Raw genomic sequence first — 21,831 nt, 5'->3', positions numbered from 1 at the left:
TGTTTGGTTTTATATGTGATAGGAACTATTGTTACATCCAATGTTGCTCTGGGGACATATTTAGCCGGTGCCAGTGTTGCCAACTTGGTGACTTTCTCGCTAAAACTGGCGACTTTCCAAACCCTCTGGGGATATTGCACACACCAAGTGTGCAACAGTTGATTCAATAAAATATAACTTTTATACAACACAGAATCAGTTATCATATATTACACACACCAAGTGTGCAACATCTGATTCAATAAAATATAACTTTTATACAACACAGAATCAGTTATCATATATTACACACACCAAGTGTGCAACATCTGATTCAATAAAATATAACTTTTATACAACACAGAATCAGTTATCAGATATTACACACACCAAGTGTGCAACATCTGATTCAATAAAATATAACTTTTATACAACACAGAATCAGTTATCAGATATTACACACACCAAGTGTGCAACATCTGATTCAATAAAATATAACTTTTATACAACACAGAATCAGTTATCATATATTACACACACCAAGTGTGCAACATCTGATTCAATAAAATATAACTTTTATACAACACAGAATCAGTTATCATATATTACACACACCAAGTGTGCAACAGCTGATTCAATAAAATATAACTTTTATACAACACATAAAATCAGTTATCAGATATTACACACACCATAATGTGCAACACCCAACCCTATTTCTACGCATGCAGATGTTGGAGATACCTTTGCGGACAGACGAGATCAATTTGCAGATGGTGCTGCGCTCTTTGGGTAGCGTCATCAGGTGATCTTTGACAGAGGAGGCAATGCAGTTCCCAAGTTCTGGTTCCTCTAATCTCATGGACAGCATCACCATTCCTACACTGCCCCACTTCTTACAAAGGTCCTGGAAAATGGCCTTGTCAAAGTTTGTAAACGTTGTGGGGTCAAAAGCGACATCTTGGACATTGATCCAGATTTTTTCAAACAGACGCATAGTGATGTCCTCACAGTTTGTAGAAAAGGTCGTGTTCACTTTTGCTTTCTTAAATATCCGCGAAACCAGCTGCTCCACGAATATCTGAACTGACAATTTCCTTACTGGTTCCTGTGGTGATGCACCTCGCGAGGGTTCAGTTTCCTCACATACCGAGTTAGGAGTTGTTAAAGCAACGTCGGCCTTGTTGCTGTCGACCGATAACAGGGTTACTGAAAGAGAATCAGCGTCCATTCTCTCACTTTTTGGGTCAGGAGTTGTCAGGGTTGGTGAAGGAGACAAAGCGCCCATTCTCTCACCTCTTGAGTCAGGAGTTGAACCTACGTTGGCCTCGGTGCTGTCGCCCGATGTCAGGGTTAGTGAAGGAGCCAAAGCGTCCATTTTCTCACCTGTTGAGTCAGGAGTTGTTGAACCTACTTTGGCCTTGTTGCTGTCGAGCGACAGACCTGGCAAAAGAACAGATTGCTGTTCAACAAAGATGTTGTTGTACAGCTGCTGAAGAGAGTATGGGTCAGATCGAGGCGAGTAAGGGTCAGCTCCATCACTTGAGTCAGAAATTGTTGTAGACTCAAGGTCCCATTCCTCACTTGAGTCAGCTTCCAACGACTGACTTGGCGTAGAAGACTGATACATTTCATGTGTTTCAATCTTGATATTCATCTGTTCTTGGACAGTCCACAAATTATTTAGGATGTAAGCGTACTTTTTACAGAATGACATATTAGATATTTTTAATCTTAATGTTTCTGGGACGATCCTGGGCGCCACGCCATCTCTAAAGCCAACGGAGAGGTAATCCTTCACTTCCTCTGTGAGGATACATCTGGCAACGTCTGTGGAATAGTTATTATGGACTTCATCTACGAACGACATGACCTCAATGGAATTGCTAATTTGGGATTCCATTCCTGGTGGACACAACTTCTCATAGTTCTGCTGGTCTTTCAGAACCAGCCAGAGAAAGGTTTTTGCCACAGAGGTAAGCTCATCATGAATGTCTGCCCTTGATCGGTGATGGTTAATGTTTGCATGCGACTGAATAAAAGTAGTCAGCGTGTCGAATATTCTTTTTATAATAATGTCCAATTTGTCTATCTCCCACACCATGGGTGTTGAGGCTAAATCTTGAATGAAAGATTGTCTAAATATTATTTTGACTCTTTCATCTTCCGAATTAGCATCGTCAGTCCAGTTCTCCACCATTTCCCAGAGAGTATCACATTTTTTCAAGAGCGAACAATAAAGTTCGAGCTCTCGCAAATTTTTCCGTTTGGATATGTTCTCCAGTTGCACGTTTAAATCACGTCGGTCCTTGTAGGGCATTGGCTTGTTCTTAACAAACAGATCAATTTCCCGAAAGAGTTGACAATGTGTCAACTCTTCTTGAAAAATTGATACTTTACCCTTTAGAGATCGCAATTTATCTTTCGCCTTAAGAATTAAATTATGAAAAGGATGGGAATTCCTTTCCTCTATAGTTCGTTCATAAATAGTGCTTAAATAGCATCCGTTAATCAGCCTCTCCAATTGCTTTAACGTTAGTGGTCTAGCCATGGCGATATTAGGTTCTATTCTGTTAGTATTCTGGTTGACCATCTTTCTTAATGCACTGAAACTAATATGAAGTCCAAGCCAAGTAGCCAAGCATCCTGCAGGCTGAAGGACGTAGTCATAAAAGGCGATGAAAGGCACGTGACGTCACAAAGGCAACCTCTCAGCTGACGGAACGTCGTCACAAAGGCAAAGAGAAGGCACGTGACCGGCGTTGCCGTTGCCGAGCAACAGGTGGTACCTCCTTTCTGAAGTAGTTAAGGCTCCGCAAGGCCTCAAACATCATGTCAATAAACTTCAATGTTGTCTTTCAGTCCGTTGTGTTGCTGCAGCGCTGTCGCCCCCTGCTGGCCTGCCTGCAGTACAACAACCAGCTGGCCCAGCACCTCCGATCCCACTTCAGAGAGGAGTTCAGGTTTGCACGAGTAAAAAGTCAGATTAAAAAGCAAAGTTTGCCAACGATGAAACCCTTCACCAACCCAGCGTCAATGCCAGCATTTCATCAACAGTCACAAGCTGAACAATGTCAGCAGCCTTTCAGTGGTTTAAGTCATACAGAATAGTTTCTGGGGCTATATGTATACAAATAACTGCTCATTATTTGTCGTAAAGCTACGAATGCTATCTGAGACTAGCATGCATTTCTTTAATGGTAATTTGATTCGTCCACATATACCAGGTGCGTATGTGGACATGTATTGTCAATTCATCAGAAGAAAAGACACAAGGTCACCTGTGAACATGTGATAATGTTAATTTAATAAAACATGATCTCGTCACACAACGCCTTGTCTTCCTGCACTGATTCGTGGGCGATGCGTGCTGTCGTACGCGTTCACATCTTGGCTTTAAGAGTCTGGCTGGAGTACAGATGCTGCTGCAGAAAAGCCAAGATCTTATTCCAGGAGTCCTCCTGAGCGTCTGAATGGGGTTTGGTTTGTCCTCCCCAAAGCAATATCGCTGAAACACACAATGAAGATCAGAAAACCTCAATTTAACACAGCTGGAGGGTTTTTTAATGGATACGTAAGGCAGAATAAAGTACATCGACGTCCACTTTTCTTAAATAAAATAAAATCAATAAATGTTATTAGCAGTCAAGCTCTAGTTCATTTGTTCTCTGGAACCAGTTATATTGTAAAATATAGGACCGTTTTTAACAAACGGAGTAAAGTATTTGGTTCTGTGATAGACGGTGAAGGGAACACATCTATGAATGTCTTCCATAACCCCGAAACCACCAAAACTAAAAGCTAAAAGCAGAGCCTGCAGACGTTAAATGAGCAGAACTCACCTTTCTCTTTCGTGCTGTCCTTTATGAACTTAGTGGCTCTGAAGTGAGGCGAGTAGGGCGGCTCGATCAGATGTCCAGCATCCAGGTATTCAATCCTGGTCAGCAGGTGCTCCTTCCCTGCTGCTCGCATCATTTTGGCCATCTGGGGTGGGGTCAAAGGTCAAATCAAAACAGCACCGACTGATTTCATGTCTGTGGAGCTCCAGCAGGTGAAAACCACTCAAGAGTTATGAGACTTGAGCCTTTATTGTTCAGTTCTCTGATGGACTGTCTCGACCAAACGGACTCATTTTAGGATCTGAACGAACGCTCCTTCACTTCTAGAGAAACGTTGTTAAGTTGAGCTATTGATTATTTTACTACCTATTAATCTGCTGATTGTTTTCTCAATTAATAGTTTATTTACTTTATTTATCAGTAAAACATTCTCAAACCTCATTTTACTAATTTTATTAAGTTAATACTAAAACATTGATCAAACAATCTCTTTGACAGCAAAGCTCATTCAACATTATAAATTACCAATCAAAGTACTCAAGGAAGTTCAAGCAAGAGAAAAACTTTAAAAGAATACACATTTAAATATTCAGCCAGATACAGAACTACAGCTCGCACAAACATCCTTTTTCATTTGCAGCTGTGCCGACATTTGATTTATTTTTACTTGCAATGAACAATAATACTCTTAAGATATACAAATCATTCCCACAGAGTGTACCTGGTGGTGTACATCCCCGTATGATACAGTGGATTCAAAGGTAAGTCAACAAGTTGCCGTCTTTAAATAGCTTGTTTTTGCAGATTCATCGATGCTCTTCTTCACTTTGCAAAAAGTACCTGCTCTAGTATAAACTGCTCTAACATCTACTTCATCGTCAGGTGTGTGTGTGTGTGTGTGTGTGTGTGTGTGTGTGTGTGTGTGTGTGTGTGTGTGTGTGTGTGTGTGCACTCACGTCCTCAGCACACTCCACTGTGGGCCAGTTCTGATCATCACGGCCGTTCACCAACAACATTGGACAGTTTATTTTCCCCACCTCCAAGAGAATCAACCACAATACGTGTTTGTTAGAATAAACCAATGTGAGTCAGGAGCTCTATTTTATTCTCACGACTCAACACAGAAATCATTTAGTTGTTTGGTGCAAAGTGGAACAACATAAATATATTTTACATTTTAGTACAATGCATTGACTATATCGTAAAGGGATGTAGTCACCGTAATGTCACTCCTTAACTTGTGGACTGCCGACATTTTGGCCGTCGCCATCTTGTCTTTTTTTGCAAACAGAAGTGACACGAGAGGGAGGAGCTAAGTACAACCGAACACTAAATAAGACATTTTCAAGGACCAGAAATGTTACAATTAACTTTCATTAACTGAAAACACACTGTGAGAGGGTTGTCTGTTTGACTCTAAATGGAGCATCATTGACTAAATGAACATCATGCAGTATTGAAGAAGACTTGAAACTAGAGATTGAGACCATAAACTCATGTTTACAATGTTTACTGAGCTAATAAATCAAGAGAGAAGTAGAGTCATTTTCTCATAGACTTCTATACAACCAGAGGAGTCGCCCCCTGGTGGTCATTAGAGAGAATGCAGCTTTAAGACATGAAGCCTTGACTTCACTTCACAATGATTGAAGAACAGATAAGAAAGCCACGAAAATAGGGAGCTAAGACATATTTTAGTCCGATGTTGGATGTTAAAAAATGAATTTGTTTACACTTTGAAACTTGTTGTGCCGTATGAGTCTTTAATGAAAGGCGGGTATCTGTTGAAACAAACCAATATATAATCTCATCCTTGTGTGTCAATAGTGTAACGTGTACTTACGTCCAATTTCTGCGAGAGATCATCGGGAATCGGTAGGACCATATCTCGCCATATCTCATGGTTGTTCTCATCCACACGCATCTTGTGAGGATTCCTGCCATCACAAGTAATTAATTCACCATGATATCAGTCCAACTGTGTGTACTGGCTTCATGTTACTGACAGAATAACAGAAACCTACGAGACCAACGCTCGATAGAGTTCTTTGAGGGTCGCCCCGCGTGGATAAACGTGGATGCCGCTGATACAAACACAACAACGAGGCTGGAACAAAACACAAAGATGCACTCTTAAATCTGGTTCTCTACTGTGTGCTATCGGGGCCAAAAGTTCTACAGGTTTTCAATTTCAAACCTGCAAACAAAAAAGCAATCTACAACATATTTTGCATTCAGTACTTGCCTTGATAACGCTGCTCTCGGCTGCCAGATAATTGGTCACAATTGAGCCGAATGAAATACCAAACATTCCGACTCTGTCTGGGATCACTTGAGGATGTTCACTGACGATATTAAACGCCGTCTGTGCAGAAGTAGAACAGGAACTTAAGAAACAATGAATACGCCCCTGGTCCGATTTGATGTCATGGCTGGTGGGAACATTACCAACCTTTAAAGGAGCAGTGTTTAGGATTTAGTGGCATCTAGTGGTGAGGTTGTAGATTGCAAACAATCTGTATCCCCCTCCCCTAACCCCTCCCATTCCAAGCTTGTCTGAAAAATACTGTGGTAAAAAAGCTCTCTAGAGCCAGTGTTTGGTTTGTCCGCTCTGGGCTACCGTAGAAACATGGTGGTGCGAGCTCCCTGAAGAGCACCTGCTCCCCATGTCGATATAAACACCAGCTTTATATATTGAAATATGAATAACTTAGTATATTAATAACAAACAAACCTCAAAATAGTTTAACTCTATTTCGGCTGACTTCAGCTCACCGAGGGAGAAATATTCCAGCGCCAAAGAAACGTAACCGTGAGACGCCAGCAGAGCTGAGCGATACTCCAACAGCCCTCCACCTCCTCCCCACATGTCCAACAGGCCGGGGAACGGTCCTGGACCTGAGGCACGGAGACACTGGATTTACTGATCATCAATTATCTAATCTAACTAAAACACTGATCTTTTAAGAGCAACACAAAGAAGATAAGAGGAGGACACATGTTTTTCAGGTGGACCTGGAGGTAGGAACAGCGTCCCTCGCACTCCTTTCTCTCTGACTTCCATCCTCCGGACTCCTGGACTCATGTACCATCTCTCTGTGAGCGCCGAGGCCAGAGGAGCCTGCTCCCTGAAGCCCTCCTCTACATGTCCACTGTAGACCGAGATGTTGACCAGCATGGGGCTGCAGACGTTCATCTTTCTCAACCTTGACAGGTGAAGAGGTTCAAGGTGTGTTAATGAGGCCCGGAGCCTCCAGCCTGCAGCAGAGATGAGCAGCTCACTTCTTCAACACACGCTAGGTTTCACCTAACATGACACAGAAATATATATATTTCACCAGTTCACCCTGTGGATCCACACCCAAAGAATTAAAGCTGAGACCTTAAGGCACAAGCCCGGGTTCAAATCCCACGTCCTGTAGTCCCCCGTCTTTCCACAATGTCTTTGTTATCCATGATTTTGTTGTTCACAAAACAAGCTCTTTAAATATGCATGCAAATAAGTAACAGATTTCACGGTGTCCTGTTTTAGTTGCGCTTTTTGTAGTCCTTCGTTGTAGTTTCACCATGGCAGACCTACGTCAGTGACATCTGCCGTCGCATCATGATTACGTAGCTTAGTGAAAGTGGAGTCGGATTCTCTTATTTTGTTAGACGTTTGTTTTATTTACTTTGCTCAAACATCACATATTTATTATTATTATTTTTAAACCCTAGTTAATGTTACACTTCTGATATTTACACGATATTAATAATATTGTATTCAGTTCATATTATTAGTTTATTTATACCACACTCCTCCGTGCACGAGCTGCCCTTCAGCTGATTCGGCATGTTTTACTTTGTGCTGCCTTCAAGTGCTCACATTTAGCTCCGATTCTTTTACGATATACGTTCAGAAGCCCAGTTAGTCATGCTATCAAGTGTTTTGGTAGGATTTCAAAATGTAACATACCTGTACCAAAAATGAACTAAATATAAAGTATCTTGCTTACATGAGGCACGTTCTGTACTTAGCCTTTTAATACACTAGCAACAATAACACCAATAATATTCGTTATATAAAATTAATAGACGATGAAGAATATTATTGACCAATCATAGAATTAACGAGGGGCTCTGAAGGCAGCAACACACACAGCACTCCCACAGTCCCTCGCGCTTCCTTTTCCAGCAGCGCCCGCGATCATGGCGGACGTGGTTACGGACGTGGTTTCGGAGCAGGTAGCGGACCAGATACCGGACCAGATACCAGTCCGGGGCCGGGAGCAGAACGGGGAGGCGGAGGACAGAGAAGAGGCCGAACCCGTGGGGGAGACAGCGAAGAAGAAGAAGAAAAAGAAGAAGAAGAACAAGTCCGCAACGACAGGTGAGGCTGGCTCGACCAGTTTCTTGCTAACAGGCTAGCAGAGCTAATGTTTCTTTTTATAGCTAGTTAGCCGCACTTAGCTGTGACTAACCCGGAAATAATGTGATGGCCTTCAAAATAAAGGTAGCCAAGTCTTCGCTTGTGGGAATATATATATTTTTTACTGCGTTATTGGACAATTTATTAACTAGAATATAATTTGTAAGGACCATTACATTGTTATTTATCCTTCAGATGAAATATGAAATTTTGCAAGGTAACATTTAATTAACAATATTTTGTATTTATGTTTTTAACTTAACACTAATAATCAGCACATACTTGTTACAACTTCCGCCTTAATAAAAATTATTGTATAAATTAGCAATAATGTTGGTGCGATTGTCAATGTCTCGCGTTTGCATGTTCTGTATTATGTTTTATCACTTCATACACGTCTACTCTCGCAGGTATTTATTTTTGAAAATCCCACCGGAAAGGTTGTGCTGAAACGTGTCTAACTTGACTTTGCTCCTCATTAGCCATGCGGGTTGAAGAGGGCGGTGTGGGTGGTGTTTCTGTGGCGCCTGTCAGGCCTTATAAAACATGCCAGACTTCAGCCGCAGTCTAATGTAGGAACAGTGACATTTAACACGGCCCACATTTAAAGTAACACACTGTTTATATTGGGAGAAAACACAACGAGTGTGCTGATATAACTGTCCTCCTTGAGCCTCAGCCAAGTTTTCCTGTTTCGTAATTGCCAAAATTGTTATGCAAGTCAAGAAAAACCCATAAGATTTATTTTCATACATCAACCACGTGTTAACATTATGAATCTATGATCCCTGTATACATACACATGCTCTTCTTAATGTTGTTGTATTATTACAACTTTTTAATATCTATTTGTGAATAAAGAGTAAAACGTGTTAGACTTTTAGGAAGTGAGTGCTACATCCGTAGAGATAAGTGGTGTTTGTGCAGAATAGTGTCACGTAATTATATTAACAGCCGTATATTTGCTGATGTTGACTCAACGCTGTAGCATCCCTAGTTAGAACAGCTGCAGCTTTGAGCTTATTTAACCGCTGCTAGTCGGTTGCGTATAGGACTGTCATTGTGTGCTTGTCGTTGATTATGTTCTCATTGCTGCAGGCACTGAGGCGGAGGCCGATGGAGTGGCCGAAGTGGCCAAACAGCTGGAAAAGCAGGCGATAGAAGACAAAGAGAAAGAGGAGGACGGCGAGGAAGGTGATTGTCTCACACCATAAATAGCTCTTATATCTTCTTACGAAAACAATGTCGAGATTCGCACTTGACGGCTGATGTAACTTCAGTGTTTTCACTCACACAGATGGAGACGATGGAGAAAACTCTGCAGGGAAAAAGAAGAAGAAGAAAAAGAAGAAGAAAGGACGTGAGTTGATCTATTATTTTGTGAATGCTGCAGAGCTGTAAAGAGTATCCCTGAATGTTTTATATTATCGGTTATAAAGAGTAATAACTGTCCCTGGTTGACGTTTTACTGCATCGTGTTTGTCGTTGATGGAGTGTTTTCTTTTGTCCTTCCAGCCAAATCTCAGACTGAGATCCCGTCTGTGCCCATCTGTGACTTATACCCAAGTGGAGTATTCCCCATCGGACAGGAGTGTGAATACCCGACCTTACAGGACGGGTAAGAGGAGCGCACACACAACTACACCATACTCATATTTGGGCTAGTATCTTTAGATCATAGTTTAAAAGAAACTGTTGGCTGCTCTCAAAAGTCGTGTTTAAACAGGTTTGTGATGGTCTTGCAGGCGTCTACAGCTCTACACTGTGAGCTTCTGTGCAGATGAACCCATTGAGCCGGGTCAGCTGACCAGACGAGTCGAGGGTGGTGCAGCTTGTTATCTTGTAAAACCAGTTACTGCCTTCAGAGTTAAAGTTGAGATTAAATTGCCTTTTTAACCCCTTTGAGAACACATCACCAGTCATACTGTGCACCTATTTAACAATTTAAGTACAGGAGATTACAAAAAGGCAATTCTTTCTTATTTTTATATCAAAATATAATCATTGCTTCTTAAAAAAAACCCTTGTATTCCACACCTCACTGGGACTTAAACGCGTTTACTTTCACTTCAGACGGTCCAGAATTGCTCCACCTCCAGTGAAGCCGTTCGCCTCGAGGCCCAGAAATCTAAACGCGTTGTCGTCGTTGTGTTCTTCTCCCAGTCGCAGTGCGGCGTGGCGTACGACCCACGAAGAGAAGCGGGTGCTGGATAAAGCCAACGAGGAGGTCTGGAACGACTTCAGACAGGCGGCTGAGGCGCACAGACAAGTCCGCCAGCACGTCCGCGGCTTCATGAAACCCGGCATGACCATGATCGAGATCTGGTGAGGCTGCTTTAATACCTGCGATCCACTTCATCTGTGTTATTATCATTATCAGTAAAAGTCCCCAAATATAAGTAAGGAAAAGAATGATGGGAGTTAGCTAACGTATCGTTAAGAATACTGTTTTATTCTCCCTTTATCTCTGGCCCCTCCCCTCAGTGAGCGGTTGGAGGACTGCTCTCGTAAGCTGATAAAGGAGGACCGTCTGAACGCCGGTCTGGCCTTCCCCACCGGCTGCTCCCTCAACCACTGCGCTGCCCACTACACTCCCAACGCCGGAGACACCACCGTCCTGCAGTACGACGACGTCTGCAAGATCGACTTCGGCACGCACATTAACGGTACCGCAGGAATTAAGTGCTGCGATGCAGCTCATGGTTTACTTTCATTACATCGTCAGGCTCATGGAACTTGACTCTGATAGTTAATTCATTACACTGAACAGTTTGAGTCGGCAATAATGTTCCAAACATCGATCGCTGTTGTAAGTGCAGAACGACTGAGTCGAGACATCTGAAGCAGCTTCTGTAGTCTTCTTTTTCGTTGCAATATTTAAATCCTGCACCTTTTATGGAAACAAATGACCAGAGAGACATCCAACATGTCTGCTGTTGAGTACGATTAACGAGGAACAAACTGTGCTTGTACCTCATGGACTGAACGATGCTCTGCTCTCTGCTCGGTGTCTGTTTGCAGGGAGAATCATTGACTGTGCCTTCACTGTCACGTTTAATCCAAAGTATGACAAGCTGCTGGAGGCCGTGAAAGACGCCACCAATACTGGAATCAAGGTCTGACTTGCACGGACAGGCTCCACTCTGATGCGTTTGTATCTGTGCACCGCCTGAAGCTCATCACTTCCTGTTTGTTTGTTTGTTGCAGAACGCCGGCATTGACGTGCGTCTGTGTGACGTCGGAGAGGCGATTCAAGAAGTGATGGAGTCCTACGAGGTCGAGCTCGATGGCAAAACATACCAAGGTAGGTTCTTCCAACTGCAACGGAGAGACCGCCACATCAAGTTCATCTGGTCTTTATCCCGATCGAGGTCTTTTTTAATCATTAATATAATTTCCACCGCTCTGAAGTCTGTAAACCATCGTTACCAGAACATTATTTCACACGGTGATGGTTAAACTGTGTGTTTACAAACTGTTTGTCAGTCAATCGCAGCAGCACAATAGCTTCACTCCTCGATGTTAATTCATTGACGTAGTAATGCATCAAAATACCTTGTTGCCTGTTTATTTATGAACCTTTTTTCTTCCGTTCCAGTGAAGCCGATCCGAAACCTGAACGGTCATTCAATCGGTCAGTACAGAATACACGCCGGCAAGACTGTGCCCATCGTTAAAGGAGGAGAAGCAACGAGAATGGAGGTGAGTTGATAATGACCGTCGTCATTCTCTCACTGTATCTCTCTCGGTGCATACAGGGGTAGGAATTAAAAGATTCTGCTCATCAGTCCGGCTCCTAATAGATTCCTGATGCAGGTTTTCAGTGTCATGGGTAGACATTGTGTCTACCCATGACAAAGAAGCATGTTTAAATATAGGGAGCAGGGGGGGGCCCTGGCTCAAGCACTCATCAGCACCAACACCGTTGCGCGTGCTTGTAGCTCACCATCTGTGTCTGGTGCCGGTATAAACACGGATAGGTGAAGGTCCAGGTGAGGGGGGAGGTAAAGCCGCGATGCACCTTCACCCCGGGCCTTTCCAAGCAGACCTGGAAATGCGCCCCGCTAAGGACCAGGGGGGAGGTCCCACGAGGGGATCCTCCCACACCGAGTGACCGTCCACACCTGTTGAGAAGTGTAAAAATACTTTAGGTTATTTATGAAACTGTGACGGCCAATACTTTCTCCTTGTTGTTGTGTTTGACGTTTTTGCAACTGTCTGAAAAACATGGCGGCGTCGATAAAAGGAATCAATGAACTCGGAGGCAAATAATCCCGATGGATCGGACTATTTGGAACCTGTTCTCCATTCTTCCTAGGAATATTATGCCTCAGATTTTCTATGATTTCTGTATCTGTAAGTAAAGCCTGAAATGTTAGAAATGTAGCTAAATGGCTTTTTCCGATTGAGCGGTCGTCCCGTCACTGACTGATTGTTTTCACCTGCAGGAGGGAGAAGTTTACGCCATCGAGACCTTCGGCAGCACAGGTAAAGGAATGGTCCACGACGACATGGAGTGCTCTCACTACATGAAGAACTTTGATGTCGGCCACGTCCCCATCAGGTAACCGTTTGTCTGCATGATTCATTCCTGTCCTGAAACCCATTTAGATCTGAATGCAATAACTGGTGTTTGCTTCCCTCCTTTTCCCCTCCAGGCTTCCCCGAGCGAAGCACCTGCTGAATGTTATCAACGAGAACTTCGGCACGCTGGCGTTCTGCCGCCGCTGGCTGGACCGCCTGGGCGAAAGCAAGTACCTGATGGCCCTGAAGAACCTGTGCGACCTGGGCATCGTGGACCCCTACCCTCCGCTCTGTGACACCAAGGGCTGCTACACCGCTCAGTTCGAGCACACCATCCTGCTCAGGCCCACCTGCAAGGAGGTGGTGAGCCGAGGAGACGACTACTGATGCTCCGAACCGACCCCTTAAAACAACCGCACACCCACCGTCACCTCCACCACACAGCACCTCCAGACCCCCCCAAAAAAAGAGCTTCTTAAACGGGACGCTGTCGCCTCAGGGCGGCTTTTGAGGGATGCCAAATACTGCTGTACTCTACCCACAATGCACCACTCACAGCTTGCACGGAAGAAGGGACCGGCTCTCAGAGTTCTTCGTCATCCGCCACAGCTACAGAAATTGTAAACAAGCCAACAGGTTTCTGCTGGAGGAAGTATTGTCATTTTACAGAAACAATAAAATGTTTATTTAAGCTGCTGCTGAATATAGTGCACCCCCCCCCCCAAGTATTCAAAGAGCCGGTGAGCGAGGGACACACCCTCATACCTCCCTCTTTAATTTTTCTATGGCTCCACTCTGACCCTCCAGTACTTTAGTGCTCCAGTTAAATTCAGCACAACTCCTACTGACGGGTCTAAGAGGTGGTTCAGCCTCTGCATGGCCAAAGCTCAAATCCTCCCAAACACCGTGCATCTGCAGCTGTATGTTTGGCTTCTGGGGGGAGGGGGGGGGCCTCTGCACTCTGGCTCCTCCTCTGTTCATCGTTTCTCTGATATTTGTAAAATATCTTTGAAATCGTGGCGGCCTCTGTTTGTTCCCCAGTGTAACAAAAAGGCTTCATTTTGAACTCCCTGGAAATGTTTTTGTAAGAAGAAGAAGAAGAAGAAGAAGAAGAAGAAGAAGAAGAAGAAAAAAAAATAAGAGTTGATTAAAATGATTTTGCGCATTCTGGGTCTGTCGTGTTCGATTAATCCAGAGCTTTAACTATTAGTTAACAAACCTTTTAACCATCGGTTACCTGTTTAAAGTCAGAAACAAAGATTTAGACTTAAACTATCATCGCTAAAGTAAGTAGTTTAACTTCAGAGGGTGCAACTAATATATTCATTGTAATTTAATCCACTTTTTAGTTTCTTTTAAGAGTTTCTATATTCCCTCAACGTATAGAACACTAGGGACCTAGTTGGGAGTTTGGACAAATATACAGAAAAACAGGTTTATTTGCAGGATTAATTGCTTATTCATGCGACTCCCGTCACATGAGGATGATAATAGTCTCCTTTAAACAGATGTCGGCGTCTGTTACTGAGCTGGGATTTCATGCATTCCACTAAATCTCACACTGTTTGACTAGTCTATTCTGCTCTCTACTTAGAACACTTACAGGAATACCTGCATCCCCTCCACTATAGTTCTAACCTCTTTTATTCAGGAGCGTTCTCACCCGTCCGTGTCTTTGTGGCCCTCAACCTCCGCGTAACAGAGTTGTGATCCGAGCAAAACACTGTAAATTGTACTTTCATGCAAGTATATAATACGCAGTGTGTTGTGTTTAGTATATATCCGATTACGCCCAATTCCCTTGGTGCACATGAAGTACTCGAGGCTGAAGTAACATCTCAGAGCTTTGTATATAAGTGAGCATGTGTATCCCACTTTAACCTGTTCTAGGAAAGAGGACACTTCTCCATATTCTCTGAAGTTATTTGACATGATCTGAAGTCAGTGCATCATGAAATACTTGATGGTAGAGTAGAGACTTTGGAGGATTTTTGTACAAACTGCGAACAAGCAAAGACACGGCATCTTTTGTAGAAAAATGAAAAAATATTCTCATTTATTGAGGTAATTTTCTCTAGATGAAATTGAGGTAACAATTTGCATAGTATAACTTTCATAACTTTACACTCACACATAGATCCATAGAGTAGTAACCAAAACAAAATGCCATCAATGTGTCCGACAATGAAGGATATGAAGTGTGCTTTGAAGGGAACATGGTCGAGGTGGAGAATACCTTTTATGTTGTACAGTTTCTCTCCAGTATGGAGATAAATATCAATCTGTGTACACGGCAGACATGTGGACAGGAGATAAAATACAGCATTGTACACAAACACTACTCATTGGTGAAGGAACAGTCATAACTGCTGGTGGTGTTCGAACAATCAGCGGTTGTATAAAACCTTTAAAAAACAGTCGATGTCGTCTAAAAACCCTCTGAGGAGGATCGTATAAAAATACATTCATATCTAAATGCTGGTCTGGGTGCAGATTCCACTCCTGCTGAATCGATACGAGCTATAAAAATATACTCTCAAGGAAAGGGCACTTTACTAGAACACTAGTGTGCGTCTGGCTCGGCGACGGTTCTCTAAAAACAAAGCAAACGTTTTGGAAATGCTGAGAGGTTTTTCCATATGCTTCCTCCGAGGCTTTGGCTTGAGGTCTGACAGACCCAGGAGAACTTCAGAGAGAAGAATACACTTCATCTGCTTGTGTACAAATCTTTAACTATAAACCCCTTCTTTTTTTTTTTTTAAACAAAAAGCTAACAACCGTTTCTATAGAAATTAGTGCATTTCTGGCCACCGGGAGGCCGTCTCTAGTGAGTGAATGACTTGACAACCCTACATCCAGTTCTGTGACGACTATCTAAAGTGACAGAGACATTTTCAGTTGATTTCAACAAAAACATTTACAATCAACAAGCCAGCAGGCGCAGGTAGGCAGGTATGTGAATGCACCTGTAGGACCTGCTGGCTGCTACGGAGACACGTCTTGGCTGATACTCTTAAAATACACCTGTACACAAATCACAAATGTCACCATTTTCTCTTTAAAAAAATACCTACATATAAACAGCATGTACAAGAAGTATACAAAAAGTTCACAAAGCAGAACCGGGTTTTTAAAAACACCTTTTTCCTCCCAGGATATAAAAATGCCCAAAGAGAGAGAGAGAGAGAGAGAGAGAGAGCGATGTGCTGAGGAGGAGGAGGATGAAGGGGATTGTGGTCCTATAGCGGCCGGTCTTTGTCCTGAGTTACTCGCTGTGTGTAGAAGAGGATGTAGGCCTGTGCACGGCAGACCTCCTCTACCGAACACACATTCAGCTTAGAGTCATTACAGTGAACCCAGAAGCCTGCAGGACAACAACAACCAATCAGTGATCAGACAAATATACTTATAAGAGAGGCACCAATCAAATCCTGCTTCTTCGCTCACCTCCTTCTGTGTTGTAGCAGTAGGAGGTGTAGTGGCCGGAGCCGAAGCCCTTCCCATGATGCATCACCACGGCGGAGAGGTCGTACAGGAAGTGCTTGGGGCGTGGCGAGCCCGCGGCGCTGCCGGGACTGCTGGGGCCGGAGCAGGGCACTATTTTGGGCTCTCTGCAACAGTAGGGCTCCACGTCCAGGAGCTGATCGAAGCGCACGTGGACTCCGATCTTCTCCCGGTGGTTCCGCCCGGACCACCTGAGGACCGATCGCAAGACAGCAAGCAATGTAGTTTAAGGGACAGGAGTGAAGCCAACGCTTCATGAGTTAAAGCTGCATTCTCTCTACTGACCACCAGGGAGCGACTCCTCTGGTTTTACAGAAGTCTATGAGAAAATGACTCTACTTCTCTCTTGATTTATTACCTCAGTAAACATTGTAAACATGAGTTTTTGGCCACAATCTCCAATTTCAAGTCTTCTTCAATACAGCATGATGTTCATTTAGTAAATGATGGTCCATTTAGAGTCAAACAGACCATAAAGCAAGGGATGCTTTGATTGACAAGTCTCTACAGAGACCGACTGTCTCTGGTGCGACAGGATCCTACCTGAAGCGTTTGAGGTGAAGCCTCAGGACCTGAGGCAGTTTGTGGACCATCAGCTGTTTTTGTGCTTCAGTCAGGAGGACCGGTTTGGAGGAGGACCGCCGTCGAGCTGCTGCAACAAAAACAAAGAAGAAGAGAGTTGACAGAGCGCAGTAGTGACGTCACTCCACCGAGCGTCGCCTCAGCTTTGTGTGCAAGGATCGGCTCGGTAGAACTTATTTATTATTTAATAAATGTGTAAATAGTTCTTATGACTATTTGATACATTTTTCAGAGACAGATAGAGACAGACAGAGAGACAGTCAGAGAGCGTTAACAGATAAAATGTTTGTGTATGTTTACGTGATCTAAACTCACAGTTACACTGCTCGCAGGCGTAGATGTTTCCCTCCAGCGCCTCCGTCTCCGTGAACTTGGCCAGCATTTCAGTCAAATGGCACGAGGCGTGAGCGGCCGACTCCCGGCTGTTACTGTGGTACCGCTCGGGGAACTCCAGAGACAGATCCCAGAAAGGCTCCACGGTGTTGGAGCGATGGTCGCAGGCCAGACACGTCACCTGCAGATGAGAGGGAGGGAATCAAAGACATAATATAATATTATTCTAACCCCCAATGGTTCCTTCTGTCCTGGCCACCCTGTGCGCTGTTGTCTCTTGATACTTTAGCAACGATATTAAATAAATAAAAGTGGGCCGAGGCCCCCTGAACACTACACAGACCTCTATTCAGCAGGAGCAGGTGTCTCAGCCTCCACAAGCAGACACTAATCTCTTGTCCTCACACTAACTCTCTACATGTTTCTCCTCCATCAGACACGTTAAAGTGATGCTGAACTTTAACTCGTATACATCCAAATATCATCCGTTTCTAAAAGTGCTAAACCAGGTCTAACAATCACACTGTAAGCACATAAAAAAGGGATTTGTTCGTCAAGAAGTGAGTGCTTTTATTTAGAAAACAAGCAACTATTCCTCTGATGTTTTGCTCCTCTGATTGTGAGCGCTGGAAGCTTAACCTCCATTTAAAGATGTAAAGTGATAGGATGTGTGTGTGTGGGTGTGTGTGTGTGTCGTACCTGGCTGAGGAGCTGCCCATGAAAGATGGTGTTGACCACACTGAGCACCTGCTTGATGAGCCGTTTCTGTGGGACTCCCGCTGTGGTGGTGTGCTTGCCGGTGCTCTCCAGCTCGTGCTGCACTTTGTCCAGCAGCTCACACAGGAACTCCTGAGCGTCCTGCTGGGCGTAGCCCCTGAACGCCGGGATCAGCTGCCACACCGAGTGGAGCATGGCAAAAGGCGACACCAGCGCCCACTTGCCCGACCACATCACCTGGAACAAGGTGTGCAGCTCGTGGCAGAGGGAGATGTGCTTCGAGCTGGGCTCTTTGGGTTGTATCAGCTCCATGCTGCGGGTCCGGGACGCCCCGCCGCTCAGCCCGGACCCAGAACCCGAACTGGCCTGGAACCCCCTCCTTTGGATCAGGGGCGACATGGACGGGGCCTTCCCTGCCAGTTGGCCGTGGACGGCGGACGCCAGTAGCTCCAGTGCCTGGGTCAGATCCAGGCGCAGGAAGCACTCCCTGAAGACATGAAGGTGGCTCAGAACCTGCAGGATGGAGTTCATATAACAGGTGTTGCCTAAATTCCTCAGGCCCGTCACTCCAGGAGTGACCGTGGGACGTCGTTTGAAGGGTGAGCCGCCCTGTTTGGTACCCTGCTTACGGAGAACAGGCGTTTGGGCAGAACAGGGGGTCTCTGAGGGGGGTTTGGGCCTAGATCTGGAGGTGGACGAACGGGTGCAGGGTTTGGGAGTTGGTTGGACCTTTTTCGTTCTTCCACTTCTCCTGGGGGTAACGGTGACAGGACTCTGAGTCCTTGGCCTGCGGGTGAGAGGCGGGGTCACGGGGGGTTTTGTCTTGTTGCGCGTCCTCTGAGACGGCGTTGAGACCGCCGCTTCAGCCACTCTCTTGCTCTTCCAGCGTAAACGGCGGCTCTTCCTGAGAGGGGCATTCTCCAACTCCTCCTGTAGCTGCCTCTTTACAGCCCGCCTCCTCTCCCGTGACTCCCTTTTCTGCTCCTCCTCCTCCTCCCTCTTCCTCTCTTCTTCCTCCCTCTTCTTTCCACATTCCGTCAGCGCAAACCAGAGGCGGAAGACACGTCCCATGAGCGCCCTGCGTCGGTGCCAGAGCGCCGTGAACATCCTGTCCTCGTCCCTCAGCTGCAGCTCGCGGGCACCCGATGGCATGAGGGCATCGGGGGCGGTGCTCGCCGAGCGGAGGGTGCGTCCACTGCGGGTGGTGACCTCATAGCGCTGGCTCTGGATGGCGCTGAGCGTGCTGCGCAGCAGCTTCAGGTCTCCGGTGGCGTTGTCGTTCAGGACGTAGTCGTCACACAGGTAGCAAAACACGTAAAGTTCATTAACCTCCATAGCCAGCGGGTGGTGCTGCTGCTGGAAGTGCTGCAGGGCGTGCTCCTCGATGTAGCGGCCGCACGCCACGTGAGCGCAGCCCAGGCAGGCCCATATAGACTCGCTGGTGTTGCAGTCCACGCAGTGCCACTTCTGGGGGTTGAGGATAGAGTGGTCTGGGGCCAGCCGCAGCCGCCCCACATGCTTACACCTGTCCATCACACGCGCCCGCCTACCGAGCTGGCCGGCTGAGTCAGTCAATAACTGACCGTCTGTGCGTGAGTCTGTGTGTGTGTGTGTGTCAATGTTTCACACCGGCTTCATATCACCATGACATGAGAAATGGGACCCTCCCCGGGCATGGTGGCGTCTAGAGGGGCGAGAACAGATGTGGTCAGTCAGGACGAATAGAGTGAGTTAGATCTATAAGTTCTACATCTACCGCTAAAGGCCACACATATTGTTAAACAAAACACATTTGGTGTGTTTCCTATCATAATGACATCCTGCTCTTTCCATGGAAACACAATAAATCTCTACGTCTAACCTCCAATGACTCTGTTTTATGAGGCAATAGCTACACACAGTTAACTGCCAGGTGGTGAGCAGGCGTTAGGGTTTCCTAACAGAAACACAGATAAATAACCAGTTGATAAACATGACTGCACTGAGTGTTGCCAGGCACTTCCACTGAAACGCAGAGAGGTGCGTGAGTTAACATGACCTGTTGAACCCGGATGTGAAACCAGCAACAAGACTTTGAGCTTATCCTGAGATAGTAACCAATAAATAAAATAAAAACCAGATGGCACAACACTTTCTGATGTGATGGACAGCTGATAAGCTCCAGAGGAAATAACAACTAAACTCAATCTAAAACCCAACAATCAGTCTCCACTCAGCCTCCTCTGGCTTCTTTTCACATCCCTGGGGGGGTTGGTGCACCTCAGCAGAGAAAGTGGGGATCCTTGAGTGGGGCTGAGCCCTATCAGCCCCCCCACTGAGGTCAAAGAAGTAAGATTACTCAACAAAAGGGGGGGACTGAGCTTGCAAAGTGGTGCAGCCTTTGTGTGGGTACAGGACTACCTTTGCTGGGGGAAATGAAAGAGTGGAAACCAGTGAAAGAAAAAGTCACTGCTGGGGGGGGGGGGGAAGGAAAGATGGGAGTACATGGAAACATTAGGTTTCTAACTTCATTTCGTTCTGCTCCAGTGTCTAATGCATGACATGTAACACAAGTGTGACTCAGAGCGTTTGGTTACCAGTGATTTTGTGGGAGGGGGCGTATTTATCCAGTGCATGTTGATCGGATTGTGCTGCTGTTAAGTGTCTGCAGCTGTTGTGAAATAATTAATTGACACACTGTTGAGCACAGAGCATGTAATCATGTGGGTTGATTCTGCAGGTGGCATCACGAGGAGCTATAAAAGTGCAGAATAAACGTGGCACTTCGATGTCACTGTAATCAGCAACTTCAACGTCCACACGAGTACCGCGCGGAGGATTATCTACCCTGTGAGTTAGTAATCACCCACGAGGTTTGACTCGTAGAGGGTGAATATTGTGGAAGACTATTTTGAGGGTTTTTTCCAGAGTTTCTGAAGTTTTATCAGCAAGTTTAGCGCGCGTTGTGCCCGGTTCGTCCTTGTGGACTGCATGGTCTTAGCCTGCACGTTAACCCGGGGTAAACGAGCCAGAACGAAACACAACCAGTTCCTCTGGCCTTTCGACAAACCGTGCGACATAACAGCAAAAACAACACGTGTCGAAACAACCCAACTTTTAAAGTAGCGTTGCCTCTCCCAAGCTACGGTTAGCTAGCCACCGCTATAGCGTGTAATTGATACAGCTATGAAGTGATTACAAAACACTGAAATCGTATAGAAAAGAGCACATAAACCACTGTAACAATACTAACATAATACATGCATAACACAGGTTGAAATACAACAATTCACGACACGCGTCACGTGTGTCAGCTCTGCTGTTTGTCTTGTATTTATTAAAGAGATTAGTGAGCCCTGGCTAACGTTAGCCTAGCATGCTAGCTAGCATTAGCCTGCCGGGCTAGCTGCGATAATCCTAACAAGTTCACGGGTTGTCCCGGAGGTCAGCTCGCATCGGCTCGGCTCTTTAAACAACCCGGCTCGGTTGAGTTCAATCGACAACAACCGCCCCATCGGCTCCGCTGTTACACGTTTATTACAAATGAATGTGTGTGGGAAATAAAAGCAGCATTACCGAGCCTCTCCTTCACGGCCGTAACTCCTCTGTTTCTAAACTGGTCGCCATCTTGTCAAGTCCCTGTCGCGTGGTGTTGGCTCGAGCGCGTCCTCGATACGTGACGTTGTTGTTGTTGTTTTTTTTACGATGACGTGGTGAGAGTGTAAAATGTTCACCTATCTTCTGTTTAACAATGTGTTTAAAGTTATATTATACTGTCATTGTGCTGTTTATCAGTTTAATGTCAGACTCTTAGATGTTAGTATTGTAGTTTTATGTGATTTATATGAATTAGTAGTTTAATAGTATTCCTTATGGTTGTTGCATTGTGGTGCTTTAGTGGGCCTCTGTGTAATTTAGTACAGTTAATTGTGTGTTATGTCACAGTGTCACTTTTTTAATTAAAAT

At 45.0% G+C, this 21,831-nt stretch overlaps 3 protein-coding genes across 4 annotated transcripts; 1 reads left to right on the top strand and 2 right to left on the bottom strand.

Annotated features, from left to right (window-relative positions):
* Positions 1 to 3,305: 3,305 nt before the first annotated feature.
* LOC306713870 (peroxisomal succinyl-coenzyme A thioesterase-like) lies at positions 3,306 to 7,424 on the bottom strand (the record flags this gene model as incomplete). Its single annotated transcript, XM_079183710.1, has 9 exons — positions 3,306 to 3,487; positions 3,822 to 3,963; positions 4,775 to 4,855; positions 5,662 to 5,755; positions 5,843 to 5,925; positions 6,064 to 6,183; positions 6,553 to 6,716; positions 6,834 to 7,024; positions 7,399 to 7,424. 9 exons carry the CDS (start codon positions 7,422 to 7,424, stop codon positions 3,363 to 3,365), a joined length of 1,026 nt encoding a protein of 341 aa, XP_079039836.1. The 3' UTR covers positions 3,306 to 3,362.
* Positions 7,425 to 7,988: 564 nt separating this feature from the next.
* Positions 7,989 to 13,915, top strand: metap2a (methionyl aminopeptidase 2a). The gene is made up of 11 exons (XM_079183396.1): positions 7,989 to 8,187; positions 9,325 to 9,420; positions 9,524 to 9,586; positions 9,742 to 9,844; positions 10,390 to 10,551; positions 10,711 to 10,892; positions 11,248 to 11,342; positions 11,434 to 11,530; positions 11,825 to 11,928; positions 12,675 to 12,790; positions 12,885 to 13,915. Exons 1-11 carry the CDS (start codon positions 8,007 to 8,009, stop codon positions 13,135 to 13,137), a joined length of 1,452 nt encoding a protein of 483 aa, XP_079039522.1. The 5' UTR covers positions 7,989 to 8,006; the 3' UTR covers positions 13,138 to 13,915.
* Positions 13,916 to 15,905: 1,990 nt separating this feature from the next.
* Positions 15,906 to 21,506, bottom strand: usp44 (ubiquitin specific peptidase 44). Of its 2 annotated transcripts, none has more exons than XM_079183940.1 (6): positions 21,442 to 21,506; positions 17,869 to 19,570; positions 17,152 to 17,350; positions 16,798 to 16,906; positions 16,198 to 16,445; positions 15,906 to 16,114 (listed from the first exon to the last, which is right to left on the bottom strand). In XM_079183940.1, the coding sequence occupies exons 2-6, from the start codon at positions 19,417 to 19,419 to the stop codon at positions 15,990 to 15,992; spliced, it is 2,232 nt and encodes a 743-aa protein (XP_079040066.1). In that variant the 5' UTR covers positions 19,420 to 19,570; positions 21,442 to 21,506; the 3' UTR covers positions 15,906 to 15,989. The 2 variants fall into 2 exon arrangements, with proteins under 2 accessions (XP_079040066.1, XP_079040067.1); XM_079183941.1 differs by having other exon boundaries at positions 16,798 to 16,903.
* Between the last annotated feature and the right edge of the window lie 325 nt (positions 21,507 to 21,831).

The sequence above is a fragment of the Pholis gunnellus genome (genome assembly GCF_910591455.1).
Source record: "Pholis gunnellus genome assembly, chromosome: 22".
In the NCBI taxonomy this organism is placed as follows: Eukaryota; Metazoa; Chordata; class Actinopteri; order Perciformes; family Pholidae; genus Pholis; species Pholis gunnellus.
The sequence above is the reverse complement of the archived record's forward strand: the minus strand, read 5'-3'. Positions and strand labels throughout refer to the sequence as shown.